The sequence below is a fragment of the Megalops cyprinoides genome, chromosome 11, assembly GCF_013368585.1.
Source record: "Megalops cyprinoides isolate fMegCyp1 chromosome 11, fMegCyp1.pri, whole genome shotgun sequence".
Lineage (NCBI taxonomy): Eukaryota > Metazoa > Chordata > Actinopteri > Elopiformes > Megalopidae > Megalops > Megalops cyprinoides.
Genome location: NC_050593.1, coordinates 15,790,045 through 15,811,803, shown reverse-complemented (window position 1 = coordinate 15,811,803; position 21,759 = coordinate 15,790,045). Strand labels below are relative to the sequence as shown.

General features: G+C 41.9%; 2 protein-coding genes across 2 annotated transcripts in view; both read right to left on the bottom strand.

Annotated features, from left to right (window-relative positions):
* LOC118785691 (calsequestrin-2-like) overlaps positions 1-5,606 on the bottom strand; it is a 10,049-nt gene extending 4,443 nt beyond the window's left edge. Inside the window, exons 1-4 of the mRNA XM_036540557.1 lie at positions 5,054-5,606; positions 1,324-1,408; positions 875-975; positions 129-240 (exon numbers count right to left, since the gene is read on the bottom strand). Of these exons, the coding sequence (XP_036396450.1) occupies positions 129-240; positions 875-975; positions 1,324-1,408; positions 5,054-5,290 (535 nt within the window). The 5' untranslated portion in view covers positions 5,291-5,606. The remainder of the gene's footprint in view (positions 1-128; positions 241-874; positions 976-1,323; positions 1,409-5,053) is intronic.
* An 11,055-nt stretch (positions 5,607-16,661) lies between these two features.
* LOC118785880 (potassium voltage-gated channel subfamily E member 2-like) lies at positions 16,662-18,365 on the bottom strand. Its single transcript, XM_036540826.1, has 2 exons — positions 18,296-18,365; positions 16,662-17,047 (listed from the first exon to the last, which is right to left on the bottom strand). Exon 2 carries the CDS (start codon positions 17,028-17,030, stop codon positions 16,662-16,664), a length of 369 nt encoding a protein of 122 aa, XP_036396719.1. The 5' UTR covers positions 17,031-17,047; positions 18,296-18,365.
* Positions 18,366-21,759: the final 3,394 nt, after the last annotated feature.

Here is a 21,759-nt window from a genome sequence, read left to right as displayed (position 1 = left end):
ACTAAATGACTAAGGTATTGTGCCACCTTCAAGAAATAAATCGATGAAAAAGTTCCAGAACTTAGGTGTTCTGTCCTGTATTAACTTTTGTGGCTGGTCGACATTTAATTTTAAGCCCCGTCACTCACGCTCGGAGTCCTCGTTCTTGAAGTAGCCGATGAGCCTGGTGTCCTCCTCCATGCGGTCGAAGGCACGAAGCTCCAAGGCGTTACTGATGAGCTCTACGGGGTCCTCCAGCAGCTGTGGGAGAAAAGAACAGCACAGTGATGTCACTCTGGAGGGGGAAATACTGGGGCAGCAGAGCTGAGCTGTGAATAAGGCACCAGACTCTAGTCCTCAAGGTGGTTCGCTTAAATAGACATGGCTGTTGTAAACCTTGTATAAGGAACACAAATTATTGCATTTCACCAAAAATAGAATTATTCTTTTAGTATTAATGAATACCATATTAGATTAAGGGCACCAAAAGTTATTAGTTATTTGTTTGCCTGGTGAGCAAATACAGTTATGTATTTTATAAAAGCTGTGTGCGTAAGCATGAAAATCATGACAAGAAAGTGCAACTTATTTCAGATGAAAAGATTTTAGATTCTGTTTTTTTATCTACCAGATGCAGCAATACCAGTGTCAAATTATACCTAGAGAGCCGACGAAGGTGAACCAATCTGATGTAAATAGCAGATGCTATCCGCATCAGAGCAACATTGATCAATAGGGGAGCCAGTTCATTCACTTTTGGATGAGTTTATCACAGCGCACAGTGCTGTCCCTCCCTGTCCATCATTAAAGGGGTGACCAATATAGCACTGTCTGTCATAAATGCCCATTTCATCACCCATATGCCCTCATACGCCCTCCTGCGGCCAGCACTCACGTCCAACAGGAACTCCACCAGAGTGTCTGCAGACAGCTGTCCATCAAATTCGATCACCCGGTCCTGCTTGAAGACATACACACTACCCTCCTCCACCAAACCTGAGGACAGAAGTTGTGATGTTTCAGGGGACATTGGAATTCAGACACAAATGTTGACAAGTACTGTTTAAAACAGATAGGATTCAAAAGCCACCTCTCTTTTTTTAATAAATAGTCTTAATATAATTAGTCCTGTGTCCAGTCTTAAATAATATATTATTTGATCTATGTCCAGCCTATTGATCATGAATACAGGTCATTGGTATCTATCTTAAATGATGTTTTGAAAGGCATACCATGTGCTTATCTATGGGCTTCATCAATACCTATGGACACTTCAATTTGCCGCAGTGTTCATATACAAAAACAGTACCATGGCACTTCTGTGATGTCACTTCCTGTTCTTACCCAGTTTTTTGGCGACCTTTGCATCTTTGTGTGAGTCAACCATTCCAAAGCCAATGTCCTTGTCTTCCAAGACCTGTGCAGCCAGCTGATGAAGAGAGACAGGAGACCATGTCCAATCAGGCTTTTTACCAGCTACCGCAAAATATTTATTAATGTTTCTGTAGCACTGGAGCTACATCATGTAAAGGCATATTGGAGGATATTACAGGCTCAATAAACGGCTCATCTTTTAAACTAAAAACAGCAATGAGTGCTCTCCTGGACCACAGTGCATCTGGTGCTCTGTTCAATCAGTTTTATAGCAGTTATTTAAATGCCCTGAGCAGCGAGATCTGTCAGAGTTCTTTGGTTCTTAAAGAAGTGTTAACTTCTTAAGCCATGCCTGTATGTCTTCTGTAAGCCATTTCCCAATTTTCCGTCTCTGCTTTCATACGCTTGGCTTGGCGACTGCAGGGCATCATGTCTTTATTAATAACGGTCCTATCATGATTCTGTGCAGAATGATTGTTCTTTTGTTCTTCTTCTGTGGAGCACAGGACAGTTTCTTCCATCTTATTCCTTACAAGCAAGCTAGGCTTGTCAAAACATACTGATGTGTCATAAATTACTTCCACCACTTTGTTTCCAGAGTATCACAGAGGAATGATCCTCTGTGAGTACAGTCATTTCAAATGAAAGACATTGTTACAAACCAAACACCAAAGCGGGTTTCAGTTTTGCGCTTAAGTGCTTTTAGCTTTGGGAAGAACTTGCTACCTTCTGATATGCACCTTGTCTCCATTTTGGTTAAGTTTCAAACTTTACAGTATGTCAAGAGAAAACTGCACATAAACTATTCCAATATAATCAGCCAGTAGAAAAAAATAATAAAACAATGAATTGTAATTACTGGGTTGACTTGAATTGCAGTGAGGGTAATGGGGCCAGTTCTATTTTATTCAGAAAGGCATCTGCTGTATAAATAGACCTATCATGCAATTCCCTCTGTGATGTCAATAAAGACAACAGACATGCCTGTCAGGCTGTGATAAATGATTGCAACCCAAGCACTGGGTCTAAGAATAAAGATATCCCCACCCTCATGGCTCCTACAAGAAGAAGAGGAAGCTGACTTTTCAACCAGAGTGTGTGTCCTCCTCAAATGAAATGTGCCAGGTTATCGTTAAAGAATGGATTGAGAGGGCTGTGGGGGTAGCGGTCAGTTTTGACACGGGGGAATGTGTGTGAGACTGTAAATACTCTTGCTCTTTCGCCTGCTCAGCGAGGCTGCGTGCATCTTTAGCTCTGGCATGAGCAGACGTCACCGGGCTCTCAGAAAGCGGCGGCACATATGGCCGGTGTGGAAAACCTTGTGTAAGCTGATAGGGCTGGGGAATAGCTTCGGCAGCTGAACTGTTCAATAAATAGCTAAGGAAGACTGCCAAGTGTGATTGTTCTTTTCAGAGCTACTGAAACAGTTTGAAAGAAGTCTTAGTGACGGTTAGTGCAGTCCTTCATACTACCTACCAGCACAATGAACCTACAGTATTTCCAATTCCTGTAGATACGTGAACAGTATTTAAAGTCAGCAAACTAGATTTGAAGCTCATTTACCCTGTTACTAAACTAAAAGTTTTATTCATAGTATCCTTCCAGGTCATTTGTAAGTAATTTGATGCCAATTTATATTCACACTTTAACTGCCAGGATGCAAAATAAATGAGGGTTTAAGGACAGAGACATGTGGAACACCTAAATAGATTGGGTTAGAGTCAGAGAAGTATGCTTTTCCTTTTGTTTGCGTGTGTCCATGTTGGATTCTATTTGTTAATGTCACCCCCTTGGGATGTAGTAATTGTCTGACTTACAGTTGTGTTCAGCTAAAGGAATGGCCAAAACAACTTCCATAGACAACTTTCCATAAAACAGTAGTTGTTGAAGGATACTTTACATTCTTAACTACTCTGACCTTTTTATGGTGAGACATGAACCTCAACACTAAGGACAGCACTCATAGTAGCTGAGAAGGTGATATTTTATTGTTATACTGCATTTATTAAGCTGTAGCAAAAGCTAACCATCTAGCTGCCAGCTGTTTTATGGGTCTGACAAGCTTTGGACAAATACATTAGCTGGTGATCAGAATAATATCATAGGTAGACAATTCATACTGCAATCAGTGGAAGAAGGAGCAATTGCACAGAAATAATTTAGCTTTTTATTTGGTACCTCACCAGTACTTATACATATCTACATCAAATAGTGGTTTGTTTTTTGCTTTGCCTGCATTTGGTTGCACATTTCTTGGCTGTTTCCACAACTGTTGGAGTGTCTGAGTTTGCAACTGTGTATTTGTGTGATTTAAAAAAATTCTACCTGAGGCTGGCCTATACTGGTTAAAGATTTGTTATCTCCACAAGAATGAAATCTCAGGTTGCCTTGTACTCGGTGTATTGACAACACAATGAGGAGATTTCGGTGCACTAAAAGGAACCTAAAAAATGAGTTGATAAAAAGTAAAAAAACAGGAGCAAAGCAGCATGATAATATTAGAGGCAAGAAAAGCATATGAAAAATTCAGCTGAAGATTCCTTGTCATCTGGCTGTATGAAGCTTAACCACTTCATGGTTAAAGTTTACTCATGAAGCTCAATACAAGAATGGGAAAGATGAGGGGAGACTGGGAGGGGGAACTCCATAAATCTGCCTGTCTTTCCTCAGAGCCCCTGGGGGTGTGGCAACAGGGATAGGCATCTGTGCACAGTCTATTCCTGATACGTCTCTGTCCAAAGGAGATAGCCTGTTTAAGCCATGCTTCAACAGCAGCACCATCCAAAATAAATAAATACAAAGAAATATTTCTGTTAAAGTTTTACAAAAATAGAACATTTTAAAAACCCATATTTCCAAAAATGCATGCATGAATTTTAATGTTCTGTACAAGAATTTTAAGTTCTATAGCTCAGTTGCATAAAATTACCATACCTCATTATAACACTAGTGCCAAGCACAAGTAAGTGGCATTATATAAAATACAAGCACTGAATGGACTAAAATAACTAACTAGATGCGGAGACTGCCAGCAAACGGCTGCTTAGCAGAGGGTCTGACCTTGGGAGCAAACTCTGGAGCTTTTATGGTAATGACTGAAAGTCACTGAGACATTTCTGCACAAGGAGGTTGATTGCATAGAAATGCAAGAAGAATAATGATAATGGTAATATTGGGCACTATTAAGATCAGTAGGTCTGTACTGACATGAGAGATCAGGATATCTTGCCATCATAGGTCTGCTTCAGGTGGGGGAGATTATATATTAATGCACAATCTGTATTACCTTATGACACGATACTACTTTACTGAGTTTGAAGAATGCTGTTGCATTATACCAGTGCTGTCAGACCTTTTTGTATTCCTTTGGACCCTGTTTGTTCCATCTGTATAACCAGGCATTGTGCATTGTTTCTGTATTATCTACTTTGACTGGTGTTGCAAGTGTCATCAGATGTATGGCTGTTGGCATGGTTTTCTATACTTTTCTATACTTAAATCCAGCTCAATGCAGCTTGCAGGAATCTTCTCCCTACCTCTGCATCGGCACCCATGATTACCTCAGCCCGTGGTTTACCTACACCTCTTTCTATATCTCACCCATCACCCTCTCCTGGATCCACTCCAGCCTAAACCACTGCTCCTGTTGCTGTCCCCCCAGCCTCCCCCACCCCTCCTTTCTCATCCCCATCCCCCTTACCTCCAGCACAAGCTCTGTCATCTGGAACTGTTTCTGCAGCTCCTTGTTGGAGGGAATGGGCTCATGGTATAGCAGGCACAGCATGTCATACTTCTTCAGAGCCTTCCTGTAGTTCTTATCGTTGATGTCGATCACCCGGTCCTTGCCATCGAAGCTGGGGAACTCCAGGCCTTTCTCGGCACTGGCGAGGGAGAGTAGGTACAGACAGGGCAGGATGGAGAGCCACAGGGCCTTCATGTCCTCCTTCAAGGTGAGCACCAGAGAGAAGGGGGGAAGCCGAAGGTTGAACTACGCAGGGTGAACTGGGCCTGCAGGGACACCACCTTGCTGGAGGAGGTGTTGGTGACCGGTAGTTAGCAAACAGACACTACAAAAGAAAGAGGTTTAAAAATAGACAGCAGCAACAGCTTTGACTTGAACTTCTTCTGGGACTTTCCTTCTCTTTATTCCCGTTCTTCTAGCTGCTGCAGAGACCAGGGCAGCCTCTTTTGCTGTCTCCTTCTGTCCCCTCTCTTTGCCTGAGACAAAGAGGAAGACAAAACTGCCAGCCTGGGATCGGGGATGTGGGAGCTTTGGTGCTGGATACCTTACATAGCGGTGGCCCTCTCCCCTGCCATTTCAGAACCATTTTTAGGAAGCCAGTTGTTTCTGGGCTAAAAATAACTTGTGAGCCAGTGAGGAAGAGGACAGACAGCATCAGGGACTTGCTCTCACTCTTTGACAGTGTCTAACATATTGATCCTATGCTAAGACTGTCAGAAAAAAAGAAAATATATTATTAGGGATTTTGCATAGAGCAATTTAAGTCAATTTTCTCCCAGCAAATCACAGCAAAATTCAACACTATAAAAAGGGGTGTTGTTTGTGGTTAAAAGAGAAATATTTCTGTTATTATTAAGGCAATGTTTTTTACATATGAATGCATGCTAATATTGATATATGTGCAGTCATAGGGTATGTTCTCCTCAGTGAGGCTGCTCATTCTCTGTGTGAGTTTTATTGTGTTGTAGAACGTACTGTAAATTGACTCCCCCACTGTGTAACAAGAGCTAGAGGAGGAATGGACAGTTAAGTACAGTCCATTGAGGCTGCCAGGTGGACCCGGGCCCTGTCATTGGTCTCCACTAACACAGCTAACAGGTCTACACCCACAATTCACAGCTTACAGGTCTATGTAACTCACAGCTAACGGAAAGGACATGGGACTGTACATCATCTAGACTATAGGGAGTAGGAGAGACCGTGGTGTGTACCTACACTGTCTTTGGAAATCATTCCCAAGACAGTGTGTTGTTGCTGTTGTTCTTGTATTATTATTATTTTTTTTTTTATTAATCTTGTCTGTCTATTTGTTTTGTTTTCATTCCTGTGGATCATATTATGTATCCATTCTTCTCTGGTGAAAATTAAAAATCAATAAAAATATTTAAAAAAAAAAAAAAAAAAAAAGGAAATCATTCCCTACAACTTCGCCCTTCTATATTTCTCTCCCACTTTTCCTCAGTATGTATATCTGTCACATTTATTGCAGTTTTACGTCAATGTCAGCTTTACCTTTCCTTCTTTCCTCTTTCTGTACTGATTTGAGTAAACAACAACACAATTTGGTGTTATATAATTAATTGGTGTTAATATAATATAATATAATATAATATAATATAATATAATATAATATAACATGATATTTCAGTCCTCACAGAGATAAAAATATCCAAGTAATGTAAAAATTTTCAAAGACTTCTTTTGAAGAGTACCCTCACAATGTATGTGGCTGTGAAGAGCAATTCTGCAAAAACATAGTGGAGATTCTGTAAAAGGCTGATTCCATAAATAGGTTTTCCTTTGGGATGTGGGGGGGTAATTAGGGCTTTAATTAGAGTTTGAAAGTAACGTCGTTGCAGAACCCGTGACACCCCATACGGAATGACCCTGAAACCCTGCCTGTGACCCTTGACTCCTGAGGTTCTTCAGAGAGTGTCCTGATAAATACTTCAACAGCTGCAGTCTGTGTGTCTGTTGCCAAGAATTAATTACAAAGCCAAACATTTTAAAATGTGTAATGCAGGCAAGTTATTACATTTTTTCTTAACTGGGCATATCTCTCCATGGAGGGAAATGAACCACATTTAGCAACAGATAATGAATTAGCTATTCTCTTCATCTAGCTCAAACATGTTTTTTTAGCACTTCAGGCAAGCGTAAGTGACTCAGTCCACTGTAAAACAATATTGTTGCACTGCAATGTCTTTTGAAGGCAAGGTATACTTTTACGGTGTGCATTACATGTATATTTGTTGTTCTGCTCTGCTGGATTTGAAATTTTCTATTACCCTTAAGGACTGTATCAGAAAGATTTTACTGCAGCGGTGTGAGGCATGTGCTACTGAACACATGTAGGGAACAGTTCTATGTGAAACAGTTACAAAACACACAGTAAAACAAACAGGAAGAGTTTGTGCTTGTGACACCTGTGCATTACTTCTTACACTGGTGCAATTTAAGTCTTTGGTTTGTCACTGCAGGGAACTGTTTAGGCCTATGTCAGGTACCCCTTACTTTGGTTGTGTTGCAACTGATTAAAATGAACTGTTGACTTGCAAAACACTATGCAAACCCACAGTAAAAGCAATGGTTCCCTATGGTTTGTGCAGATATATTGCAATACTTTCTGTAACGTTGCAGGTCAGTCTTGGTGCTAGTGAAACAGTTTCTTCAGAAGTATTTCTCGGATTATGTATAAAATGATAGTGACTGAAAACTTATTTGAGGGAGAGTAAGAAAAAGAATGTGTTTTATATGGGTTTTTACTGAACATGCTGGCAACATGGTCAAACTGAGCTTGTATGGTGACAACAAATGCCAATGTTCCAAACAGTTTCCATCACTCACCTTTTGCCCTTTGTTTCAACAGTGAGATATTTGACACTAAATGAAAATTGAAATATTACTTGTGTGAGATTTTGGCACTCAAAGGAGATCGATCCTCATATTCTGATGTTGATTTAATTGGATAGAGTTTATCTAACGTACAATGCTGAGTATCTTGTTTTGTGCTCTGTGTATGTCAGTGTGGGTGGCACAAGATAAAATTATAAACACCTCTGATAGCTGACAGAAGTTGAGATCAGCACTTTCTAACACTGGTCCTCGGGGCATGGCGAGAGCCAAGCTCTCCAATAATTAGGTTTGATTTGATCTTGTTTATTCAAGGAGGTAGGGCTGACACATGGCTGGATGGGGCAGCTGGTATTGTTAATTGTCAGATGAATGCTGATCTGGATTTGTATGACACTTGACAAGTATCTAATGTTGTTTCATCTTAGTTATACAAATGAGGGTTGTTGGATGTGATTGCTCTACTGGAGGGATGGCATAATGTAGCTTTAAGCTTCAAGCACTTATTCCTGTGGAGATCCCTGGTATTCCATGTAAGAGAAGAGTGGCTAGAGTTCTTCTATTTCTAGCTTCAACCCTGGTTCTCCTGCATCCTTGTTTGACCCCCAATGACCTCATTCGTACCCACTTTCAAACACTGCTAGCATGGCTGGCTCTGTCTGACTTAGATCAGCAGTCACACCTTTCTGAACTGGCTTTGAAACTTTGAATTTCAAAGCTCGCAAGGTCAGTGCCAATCCACATCTCCATCTCTCACTGCAACACGCAAGCTAAGACCAGATACATTATTGCACTCAGCCCTCACAAATCATGACATAGCTGCTCTACACCGCTAATGCATACACACTGCCTTCACCTTATCAGCTCTTTTGAATGAACTCATTCATGAATTTAGTTTCTGGTAATGTAGATCCATATTTGCTAGAATCTTCTGTGTGACCTCTATCAGACAATCAATTTGAAAGGATTTTTTTCCCCCAGTTTAATTACCATGATGACGTGATTACCTGTAACTCCTGGGAACTGCTCCAGTTTGTAAAAGAAAATGACTCCATTATGCAAGGAGGTAATTACAGCTAGGTGCTATTCTTATCCATTTTCTCCTATGTAATTACCATACAATCTATACTTTGCTGATGATACACAAATTTGAATGAAACATTAGTAAGATAAAGATGTGTTTTAAATCTTAACCCTTTAAACATACAACTGCTGTAATGGTTGCTGTGTCAGCCCTGGAGTATTTTATCATACTTTTGTCATTCCGGATGAATTATACATATTGCATCTCTCCTGTGTATTCAGCTATTCCAAGATGTTCTGTATTTTACCTGACTGTACAGACATTTATCTAATCTGTCACTATCAGATTTGAAAGCTCTCACACGGGTCTTGCTTTAACTTGATAAAGTTGTCCTACTCCCTCTGCTTCCCAGGGGTCAGGAATTCATAGTTGATCACCTTTGCGAGGAGGATGTGTCTTGTTTACTTGGTGAAGCTACTGACCAAGTTTGGTCATCTTGTGTAATACCAGCCCCAGCTACTCTGAGGTCACCCACAAGCCAAAGGGGTGAGAGCTGTGACTCAGGCTCTCTCCCCACACTGCAGGTCTCACCTACATCTCTCTCCCCAGGCCACTTGCTCGTGTTTGTTTTCTCTCCCCAACCTGCATGTTTCATGGTGGTCCCTCTCTTCAGACTGCAGGCTCAGTGTAGGTCCATCTCCCTAGGCTTAATGTAGATCTCTCTATCCAGACAACAGAAGAGGCTTCGTGTTATAGGCCTATCCAGAGTAATGACTCCACGTAGTAGGTCTTCAGGCCAATGACACCGACACAGTGTAGGTTTTTTTGCCTGGTCAAAGGCTGCTTGTAGGTCTTCTCATGCAGTTTACAAGGTCTCACCTTCCGCTTACTATGACCTCATATAACATATGACACCATCTTGGATCCATTATTTGTGTGTAAGCATAATAGCATAAGCATTTCATAAGTTCAGACCTGGTTTATCTGTCTTTGAGGAAAAAGACATGAAGATTAGTTTAAAACCTGATGAATAAGAGTCCCTGTCAGCTGGATTCTCTCACCACAATGCATCGTCACATTTTTTGATTTTATATAATGCCTCTGTAATCACCTCTGCTGTGCAGTGTCTATTTGTTCAAACTCTTGAACAAGAGGTATCTAAAGCCCATTTGATTTTATCCCCATATATTAAGGTTGTATTATGTGAAAGTACTGTTTTTGCAACCTTAATTCTTTAGTCTTTCTTTAACCAAGTAAATTAATGGAACATACAGCTGCAGATGTGTTAATTGAGTTAACTGAGAAACAGAATAAAAGGACAAAGAATGAAAGAAAAAGTTAGGCTGGATTGAAACTCATTAATATAAAAGGGAAATCAATGGTTGCAGTTTAGTATGCCACATAAAAGGCCTTTTTCTCTGGAGGAAAAACTAAGTGGATCATCAGTCTGGTTGCACTGCCCTCTACTGAATGATAACAGGAACAGCTTTCTGTGTGTCTGCAGTGGGTTGCTACAAAGAACCGGGAATTGAATTGAACTGTACAAGGTTTAAACACATTAGCACTGGCAGTGTTTTTAAAAAAGGTAGAGATACCAGGAATGAAGAAAATTCAATTACTCTCCTAAACAGAACCTCTATTGAAGTGGAAACCTTAATGTGCCATTATTAGTAACAGTGTTATAGCATTAATTAGTGGCTTATGACTATTCTAAGCAATGCAGTCAACAGACACACAAAGTGGCAGAGGTAATGTGAAGCTCGGCTGGATAGTGGTTTCTTTGCAGTTGAAGGGATATCACACTAGTTGAAAACAAGTGCGTCATTGACTATGGTTTCACACAGTGATTATGGGGCCAAAGGAAAAGCAAAAAATGAGCATAAGTTGAGATATAAACTATTTCAGTTACCATGCTACATATTAAAGGATTATAGCTGATGCCTGAACCTCTATGAATAATTCCTTGAAGATACTGTAGTTGGACTGCTATATACTTGCACACAGCCTCATTTATTCAGGCTCGCTACGGAAGAATGTAAGCAAGTGCCATCATCAAAAAGAATAAAAGAAAATAACTAGTGTATTCTAGCAAGGTCCTTATCCAGGTCACAGTTTACTCTGTGACTTCAAGCTCCTTTGGCAGAACAATATTATTTCATTGTAGCATGCGTGTGCTTGTGTTATATGGAGGGAAATGGAATCAAGTTTGGTGAAAGAAAATACTTTTTATCCTAACTCTAAGGAAATGCCCTTAACTATGTTTTTTTTTTTTTTAATCAAGTGGACCTTTTAATGTTAAATTATGTAGAGCAGATGAAGATTCACATAGAACACTGAAAGGGAGATGCAAGTTACAGTGTAATGAAGAATAATACATACAGAGACACTCTAGCTGGATATAGTGATGTCAGAATGCATTACGCATTTCTCTTTTGCTAGAGGGGGAGAGCAATAACAAACAATATCCAATATGGAATTGTCTGGTGGAGAAAAAAAATCACTATACAAACTGCTTTGGGACACTGTCACCCTTCATTGTTTAGATGTCAAAAAGGGCTACAAGCCAGGCTATTTCTCGCACAAGTAATTGTAAAGTAGGTACCTCAGATTTAAACTACACTATGACTTCTTGTAGTCACATTATCAGGTCCTAACCCAAGCAATGCATTGCCTGACAAACATACTTGCAGATGAGTGTCACCTCTTTTCAAATATTTTCTGCAAATCCTCTTAATATGAGGTGTAGGACAACTTTTGAACCTGATTCTTGCAGGTGTTATATGCATTTGTGAAATTACAGTATGAAAATGCATTTTCAATAAGCCAGACTTAAAAGCTTTAAAGGAAGGCATTCCTACTCTGTGTGTCTTCAGTTGTTTCCTGCATAATGAATGTGTTCATAACAGCTGCAGAAGACCTCAAGGTGTTTATATCTTTTTTTGCAAGTTTGTGTTTGTTTTTCATGCCTCTGAATGCAGCCGTTGCAGCAGCCTGGCTCCTGGCCCTGAGCTGTGGGGAGATTTTGCAGTCCGATGGAGCGGGATGCACTGCCTACAGCCCCCAGTACGCTCTCTCCGATGGTGGAAGAGCAGATACAGGCGCCCAGGGCTGGCTATGCACCGGACTGCTCGGGGGGCTCCTCCCTCTCCCTTTCTCCCCCTCCTCTCCTTTCCTGCTCGCCCGGGACCATGCAGCTGACAGCGCCACCCCAGAGCTCCCCCGCCAAAGCCCTGCCTCGACACGTGCAGAAGCCAGAGCTCCCCAGCTCAGACTGAGAGTGACTCTCTGAGCTTCTTTGACAGGGACTGAGACTGAGGCTCGGGTCGAATGGCTCGCAGGTGAGCTGGTTTTTGTGTGAATTCCAGCCTCAGTTTGTGTGTTGACCGCAGTGCTGTGGCAGAGAGAACTGCAGAGCAGCCCGGGGCTTCCAGATATATAGTGAATATTTCACAGGCCAAGATTAGCCCTTATTTAGACAGCATAGTATTTAGCCTTATTTAGCTTATCTGGATGTATGATTCAGCCCATGATGAGGGCTAAATTAGTTTTTGGAAGTTTGTACAAGTTTTGTATTCGTCGTCTTTTACATGACACAAATGTGAGTATTCATACCCTTGACCATAGCTGTATTTCAGTGTACAACTGCTTCTGTAATGTGACATTGAGTAATGTAAGTGGAGAGAGCAGGGTGTGCGTTGGTGAAGGGGGATGATGTGTGAGGGAGAGCAGGGTGTGTGTTTGTGAGGATGGGGTGTTTAGCTCCCCCCAGCCCTCCGCGCTACGGTCCGACCTTCACAATGAGTCACCCTGTTCCCCATCAGTGTTGCGATTTGGCTGGTGTCACGCTTGGTGGGAGAGAGAGAGAGAGAGGCTGTCATTCCTCGAGTGAATTTAAACAGCTCAGAGGGGCATAGCTGGCAGGGAGAGTAGAGTCACCCTCACTTCTCTGCAGGGGTATCCTCAACTTTAACACCCCCATCCCCATAAAAAAGGAAAAAACCAGGACAACTAATTCTCTCAACTCTTGGATTCTGCTTTAATGCAGGATGATTCCACCCACTCAGTGTGTTCTCGGTGAACAATGCAACAAAGTATTCTTTTCACAAGTGCTGTTACTCTTGAATCATAAAGTAACAATGGTTCAGTTTTTCCCCAAGGCAACACTGAAAAGGAATCTCTTTGTCTGCCACACTACAGTTTCTACAGTGCTTCTACAGTGTTAAATGATTGCCTGCACAGCCCTCTTCTGATTCTAATGAGCTAATTCAGGCATTCAACAGCCTGAACTGGCTACACAACAAGCTATACAGAACATATTCGATATACAAACACTGAATTTTACAATTGCAGGAAGTGGTATCCTAACCTTCATCTGTAGTCGCTTATTGTTACAAGAGTGTTGTTGCTTCTCTGTTGTGTAGTATCACCATAATAAGTTCACAGAATCGCAGAATCTCTGTCTCCCACTCTTATGTGCAATGTAAGGGGTTTGGAGGAGTGGCTTTGGTGGTCTGTAGGAGTGGAGTAAGGAGTCGGTAGGAGTGTCTGAAGAGTTAATCACCTCTGGAGGAGTGGGGTGGTGAGTTGGGAGGAGTGGCTTAGGGGTATTGGAGGACTGAAGTAAAGGGTTGGGAGGAGTGGTTTAATGGGTTCGGGCGAGTGGGATAGAGGGGTTGGGTTAAGTGTTACTCTGAAAGGGGTACTGTTATATTACGTTATAAAATATAATCTATATGATATCTGTATGATATTTAGTGGCTATGATGTTGAATTAAATGGAGGAATTCCTGCTCAGTGAAAGGGTGATCTGTCAAGTGACACATTGTGAGTATGTACCTGTAGTTCAGTGGGATGTATTAGTGACCACCAGTCAGCGGCTCCTGAGTTCTGCCGTTCTGTGGCCACAGTCCCTGGAGCAGTGCTGTGTTTGCTTCAGTATGCGTGCCTCTGGGCAGCCCTCCCTCCTGCTCCTGGTCTGTCTGGACCGGCACATTCCGCATGGACTCCCATCTCGGCTCCCCCACCCCGTCGCTGCGAGCACCCTGTCAGCCCCAGCTGCTCCCCTCCACACACCCCTCTGTCTCCCAGCTGCAGCCCTGGCCCCCTCACCCCGGCGCACTCTGCTTGCCCCTGCTCCAGTTCTGAAAATGTGCACAGACTAACTCATTTGCTCTCTATCTCTCTCTCTCTCTCTCGCCCCTCTCCCCCTATTTCTTTTCTCTCTCTACCTCTCTCCATGCTGCTGCCCCTCCTCCCCTCTGCCTTCATCCTCTCCTGCTCTCCCACCCTCCCTTTCTCAACCTCCTAGGTCTCTCTCCTCTCCACCTCCCTTTCTCCCCCTCTCCCTCTTTCACAGCCAGTGGGACCCATGTGTGCTGCAGAAGGCAGTGTTCTGGGGGCAGAGGAGGGGCAGAGTCCAGGGCAGCAGCTGCACTTTTTTTTTTTTTTACTGTTCTCATTATATCTTTTTTTTTCCATGTCCATCTCCTGTCCTTGCTTTCTCCTCCCTTTCTGTGTGATCTGGCCTGTTACAGGGTGAGCCAGAGTGAGATGTCACGCATGAACAGCTTCCCATCTAGACTTCCCAGGGAGTGATTTGCAACATTTTTTGTTTTCTCTCTGATCTCAGTATCAGGCGCAGGGGTATTTATCTTCACGGGGATAAGCTAAGCACATGGCACAGCCCAGCCTTGTGAGCACAGTAATGTGTGCACACACCTAAATGCACAGCCAGGTGTGATTGGTCATGCTAGAAACCATGCCATGCAGCTGATCCAATTGCACATCATGTTCCGAAGCGTTAGAGTGTTACATTGTGTTTTATTCTGTGTCAGGGGAAGAATAAATGCATTACAGATGTCTGTGATGAAGAATCAGGTGAGCTGTATGTGGAGCAAATCAAATGTTGTCACTTTGTTGTGACAGTTTTCCATTTATAGATATGGGTCTCCCACAATGCATTGTGCTCTATCATAATTATTAGCACCTTCAAAAAAGGTTGTGTTCTTAGAACCCTGATCATTGCTATATAGAGGCTGGTGGGGGAGGCTACTGGAGAGAGGATAGGGAGAGGACAGAGAGATCTGTGAAATCCAACAGGCAATATGGGAAGTCTCAAGATGGCTACAGATTTTTCAATCATTTGAGTTAGCAAGAAAACATAAAGACACTCCTCACCACTACACCACACTGCTGCCCCTCTTTCTGCTACACTACACTATTGCGCTATTCCTCACTGCCACCCCACACTTCTGCTTCTAAATTGTGTGCTCTAGTTTTGATGTCACATGCTTCCCAACAACTTACAAAAGCATGCACTTCACATGGAAAAGTTCTGTACTCACCTTTTCCAACCACAGAGCTCTGTTAGGACAGAGAGCCCAGTGGGCAGGCCTGACAGGGTGGATGACTGTCAAACCAAACACAGGCTTTGAGCTGGTGATCTGCCTTCCTGAAGTCAGTTCTGAGTTTACAGGGCTTAGGTGTAACTAAAGGGCTGGTCTCTGAATGTCACAGTATAGAAGAAGGGTAAATGACCTCAGCCACTAATTTCAGGACCTCGGAAATTCAGTGGAAAGTGAGCGGTCTTTCCTATATAAGAAGTCCACTGCAGTCAGTGGTTGTGACAGCTGGCAGGGGCCTGTTGGTTCTGGTTTTGCTGTACAACCATGTGTGTCTCTTGTGTACACAAGGCAGTGTGTTCTGTTGTGTCTGTGTGCACAGCAGCATAAATAAGAGTGCACTCTCAATGTGAACAAGTGTGTCAGCATGCATCGGAGTTGGTCTGTGTGTGTGTGTGTGTGAGAGAGAGAGAGAGAGAGAGAGTGCATCTCTTTTCATGTGTATATGTGCATGCATAAGTGTGTGTCAGTGTATGAGTTTGTGTATCTCCTCCGTGTGTATGTGTATGTGTGCTTCTGTCAGTGATTGGGCCCTGGGCCTGTCAGCTGTTGGGCGGAGTACAGCCTCTGCCCCCACTGTAAACAAGATGTGACACAACAGCTGGGGCCCCTAACATAACCAGGCTGTCCTTCAGCGCACCAAGAGCACAGCCAGGAGGAGAACTACTGAACTGCAACTCCAAAAGGAAAACTACTGGTACGATCAATGTAGTATTTATTATATTTCTTCTATTACATTTATTGTCATTGATGTTTAATGTGCTATTCAATTAATACAATAAAAAAAATCCTTAGCAGCAAAAGAGAAATGAATATAACTACCTTTTAGAACAGAGTGGGCAGTCAGGGTCATAAAATTCATCATTGATCTGAGGATACAGGGTGGTTTATAGCCTTATTATTATTAGCCTGAATCTATTGTAGCATGGCAAATCATAATGTCTCTATATGGAATTTATCAAAGGGAGTTTGTTCCATTGAAGCTCATTGATAAAGAGCTTATAATAGGGAGTTGGGATCGTCACAGGCCATAGGCAAGGTGGAACTGACTGTGATCCGCAGGACATGAGCTGATTAGGATTTAATTCATCACTGCCTGTAGAAATGAATACTCTGTTAGGATTTGTAGTGATCATGTGAAAATTATAGAGCTGATCAGGGGATGAAAGGTTGTTTTGTGTCTATGCACACACAGTTAATTAGGAGAAGTACAATGTATCATTGGATATTATAGAGCCAGTCTTTCAGGAGTAGAAGTGTTTAATTTTGCCTGCATATGCCTAGCAGATCAGGGGGAGTAGGGCACATCATAGTCCCTGCGTGTGGGGTTTGACATGACGTTGCGTTCAGCGAGGTTCTGCATCTTCAGCTTGGCTGTCCAGTCCTCCTCTATGTACTGGTGGTAGGGGTCGTCGGAGTGCTCGCGGCGTTTCGACTTGACCGTGCTGACCAGGATGGCCACGATGATGAAGGCGAACATGCCGATCATCACCATCAGGTACCATATGACATCCTGGAAGTTCTCCTCGGCGAGCCGCTTGTTCAGCGTGCGCTCGGCCTGCGTGGCATTGTACCTCCAGCGGTCCAGATAGCTGCCCAGAGTCCGGGTCAGGGAGTCCTCCAGCTGGCGGGTCAGGTTAGCCACCGCCAGGGGCATCTTCACCGGGGCGGGGACTGCGGGTCAGGACAGAGGGAGGGGGACAGGGGGATGTGAGAACGAAGGCCTCGGGTTTGTCGTGCATCAGAATCAGAAACCTGCACATCTGCAGTGGACCTCATGGAGTTAAGATGATGACTATATGACTTCTCAGGGTACTTTTATGTGTTTGTGCTCTAGCAGTGCCATCCACTGTTTTTTATTGGAACTGCACTGTTTCACCAAAAACTGTTTACTGGATGTATTTATTTAAAAAGGCAACATATTAGTTTCAAATGATATATAGAAAATGGACTTCTGCTGTTATTTGAATTCCTCCAGACTTAATGTCAATCATTTATGAGTCCAGTGTTAATGTATTAGATGTGTTCTACTTGTCACATATCAAGATCTAAACCTAAGTGGCCAGGCTGTATGCTAAATATTTTTCTGAAGTAAAAATGAACTTCTTCCATCTAGCTGGACCAGATTGGTCATTCTCCTATCCCAGAACTGATGATATTATTGTGACATATGGCAATTCAGTCTTGACCAATGCGGGGAAGCCTAGCCATGTATCTGAAGATCATATAGGTGAAGCCTCACACATATTCTACATCAGGATTTCCACATGAGTTCCCAGAGGTCAATCAGAGTGATTGCATTTAATAAGAGTGATTTAATATTTGTTCAACCAACATGATTACACCACCCCTTCACTTTTCTATGTATTTGCTTGTTTATTTATTTTATGCTTTGGAAATGTAGAAATAAATTAATAAAATAGATTTTCAGTAAACCTGAAGTACCAAGCACACTAAGATCATGACTGGCTCTGATGTAGATCCAAAATTAATATATTAAAGGAAACCTGGGGAACGACTAACTAAATATTAACATGAAAAAAGTGGTTAAAAATTTTTTAAATGTATACAATTAACTATACCACAAAAATTCATGATATGAGTTACAAATTTTATATACATACGATTTCCAACTTTTAAGAAAATTTGCGATGGTCATCACAGAGTTCCGTTTCACAGAGAATGACCCCCTTACAATTGCATTTACAATTACAATTACAGTTACAATTAAATTTAAATGTTCTTCCATCAAAGCTTTGCGTGCTTGCCTCATGACATTGTGTAGTTTATTTATTTTATTTTTTTTTTTGAAGCATTACCAGATTTCTTTGATACACAACAATCTCTTCAATACTGTTAAATCTGACTTGTCTGTGCAGTGTGTAGTTCTCAGTTTAACAATGTTTTTAAGGTTAAACTTACAGTGTGAAGTTCAAGAGGATACACAGCTTCCTGGAGAATGGCGGAGCTCTAAGGATCAGGCACAGCCCTGGTCCAGAGAAAGTGTCTGGTGCCTGTTTGCACATGCTACAATTTAATCTAAAATGTGTTTGTTGAACTGTGTGTGAAGCGATTCAAACGAACAGAGAGTGACCCTGAGTTCCTTCAGCTCTGCTCTCTTCCAGGAACGGCTCCATATCAGTTCCCACCAGCTCCAGGAAACATTTTCTCAAGGTCATCTTTCATGTTTGGCCATGCTCCACAGCCTCCAGCAATGTCATTAGTTCAGTGACGACAGTTACAGTGACTTTGAAATGAGCAAGATGTTTGCGCATTTCAAAGCAACAGGGGCAGGGCTTGGCTGCTCGGGGTTTGGTCTTATTTGCATGTTGCCATGTCGTTTCATCACTTATCAAGTATGCTACCAAACAGAACCAATCGGTCTGTTATTATTACAGTGATTCTTCACACTGACTCAGCAACAGATAGATGTTTCTCTCAGGGCTTAGAATAAAAATATTGCATGTCTCAGCAGGCTGGTTCTGTACTCAGAAAGATATTCCAGTACGAGACAATTCAGTCTCCTAGCCTCCATTGGGAAATGTGAAATGTGAAACGTACAAGCGTGTGTATGCATATGTGTGTGCATGTGTGTGTATGTGTAATACTGAGTTTGCAAAAATATACAGATGCAAAGGTCAATGAGTGTCATTCTCTTGACAACATTTTATTCAGTAACTACACATCTGCTGGGAAACAAAATAAATCCTTACTACTGTGTCCCTTTCATCAGAAACTAATGCATACTTCACTCCAGATTTGTATTAATGTTAATGAACACAAACATGAATATAGACCCATGTAACATATTGTATCCATAAGAATTCATTGCCAGGTTCCATCAGTCCATAAACCACTGAGTGACTTGCCCTCTTGCACGTTACACCTTGTCCTGCTATTATTACTGATAATAACAGCCACAGTAGCTGCCCAGTGTCAAGGCAGGGGCGACCGAACAAAGCATGGAGACCTTTATCTAAGTAGGGATATTTCCTTTGGCAAGGACATTCAGGAATGCGTTGGCTAGCTATTAAAGTAGCTTGTCCTATCTAGCTAACTTACTGTATGGATCATGTTTCTGTAGCTAGCTAGCTAGCCCCCTAGTTTTTTTTTTAAATCAATTTACATACACTTGAACAGCTTCCCAAAAGCTGGAAGGGACTGGTAGTATGCTTCTTAAAAATGTGTTTCCATGTGCAATACTGAGCTTATATCATACTTATATACTTTCTTATTATGAATATTGATCAAAAAAGTTTGCTAATTGAGTAGAGCCACAGCAAGAGAGAAAGAGACATGGGAGATAGATGCCCATCTGTTGTTTGATTCGGTAGTCCTCAGAGAATTCAGGCAGTGGCACAACAGTTCTTGGTACAAAAAGAGAAACACTGAGCTAACACCTTGATTATGTAACGCTTTAAATTAGCAAAACCTGTTCAGGTACCTACCACCTGACCAAGAAGAGCTCTTGAACATGAAGAAGTGGAGTGGCTAAGGAAGGAAATAAACCAGTTTGTGATTTGAATGTGGCAAACTTTCAAGGACAAGGCACAGTGTATGTAACGTGCACAAACAGAACCGTTTGGGAACAGTGGCTGGCTCACACTGTCAGATCACGCATGAAAAAAAGTACTTGATATTAAGACATTTGTTTTTGAGTATGTGGAGTTATCTGGTCAGTGCGCCATGTAAACATAACGCATAACAAGAGGAAAGCTGAACATACTTAGATAAATCGGCAATTTGATTTTGTTCTCAAAGGCCACCTTTCTATGCAGAGAAATTCAGAGAAAGGACCATTGCCACAGTGACAAGGGTGAGAGCAGAGGCACAGCAGCTGCTTGGCCATGCTTTGTGCAACAGCAGCTGGCTGGATTGGAGGCAGCAGGGTTACCTGGGTCAGACAATGATGACTCACTGTCATGACCAGTGCACTCTGAAACTGAGAAACATGAAGACAGCAAGGTCTTTCAATAAACTGAACGTGGAGCTGTATTCATATATGGGCCATACTTGCAGTTGAAGGTTAGGAAAGAGACTTTCCATAGTAAAATGTGTTGCAAACTGAATGGTGAGACAAGAAGTAGAATGATATTACGTTTCTTTTTTCCGCTCAGTTGTTTTTTTTTTGTATTGCTTTTTTTGTGATGTGTGTGCTTTTGTGTGTGCAGGGATGTTTGTGTGTGTGTGTGTGTGTGGCAGAAAGAGAGAGTATTTCATGTGAGTGTGTGTCAAAGTGAAAGAGCCTGTGTGTGTGGGCACACTTGCACATGGTGGGAGGGGAAGCCACAGGAGGGACTGGAAAAGTACCAGCAAAGGAGCACCATCCTTACTGACATAATCTGACCACTAGGGGCTTACAAGAGCATCTACTGCTCTGCGGGGAGGAGAGAAAAAAGAAGGGGAACAGTAGAACAGCAGGGGAAAAAGAGAATGGCGGTAGAGTGATTTTATGAAGTCCCACATTACATATGACCACATGTATTATACTCATTCAAATTCAACCCCAAGGCTGAATTGCCCATATTGCGTACATTGCATAACTTAGCAGCCAACCCCTCTATCACCCTGCACATAGATGTTGACATTGTTCAAGCCTACTGTTTCCTGTTTGGTCATACTCTATCACCCCCAATACCTGTGAGCCCCTTCACAGATGTTAACAGATGCCACACTAAAAAGGGACATGAAACCATAGCAGTATCACATGCTTCAGTAACACCTGGTTATTAACAGACTATTTTCAGTATTTGCAATGTTATACAGTGTTATGGACCAAACACTGAGGCATTGAAGCCGCTGCTGTTATCTATTCTAGCCTCCAAAGCCAATAATTAAATAAGCTCACCCAGTTCTGATGGTCTCGTCTGTATTATTTAGACCTTGGAGTGTCCAAGATCTAAATAAATAAAATAGTCATTAAAGTCTCTTATTTAAAAAAAAAAACAACTCAGGTAAGTAAACGGCCAATATAGGTGGTAGATGATATGTTCTGACTAAATGCATATACGTGTTAATTGTCTGTAAGGTCAATTTCATAATTTACTGTTTTTGCCACAACAACCTGGTTGCATCTAATGGTTGCCTGTGTAAGAGGCAGGGTGGGTAAGTTGTGCTGATAGGCAGCCATGTTTCAGCCATCTAAGACACAGTTTTCTTTCATCTATTTTTATTCAGAGCTGCTCATTACGAATGTGATTTTTTTTAGTTGCAATGGATTCACTATACTAATATAATGTTGGTCCCAAAGCTGATACAATGTTGACACAGAGTGGCTTTGTCTGATCAAAGTTACGTTGGTGGAAGTCGTTGTTATTGAGAGGATTAACGGCTTTCACCGGAAATAGGCTATAGGTCCCCGTACTGATGAGGTAAATATTTTGTTT

Excerpts from the sequence above, each read along its gene's own strand:
- LOC118785880 (XM_036540826.1), bottom strand. The coding sequence starts at position 17,030 with ATGCCCCTGGCGGTGGCTAACCTGACCCGCCAGCTGGAGGACTCCCTG.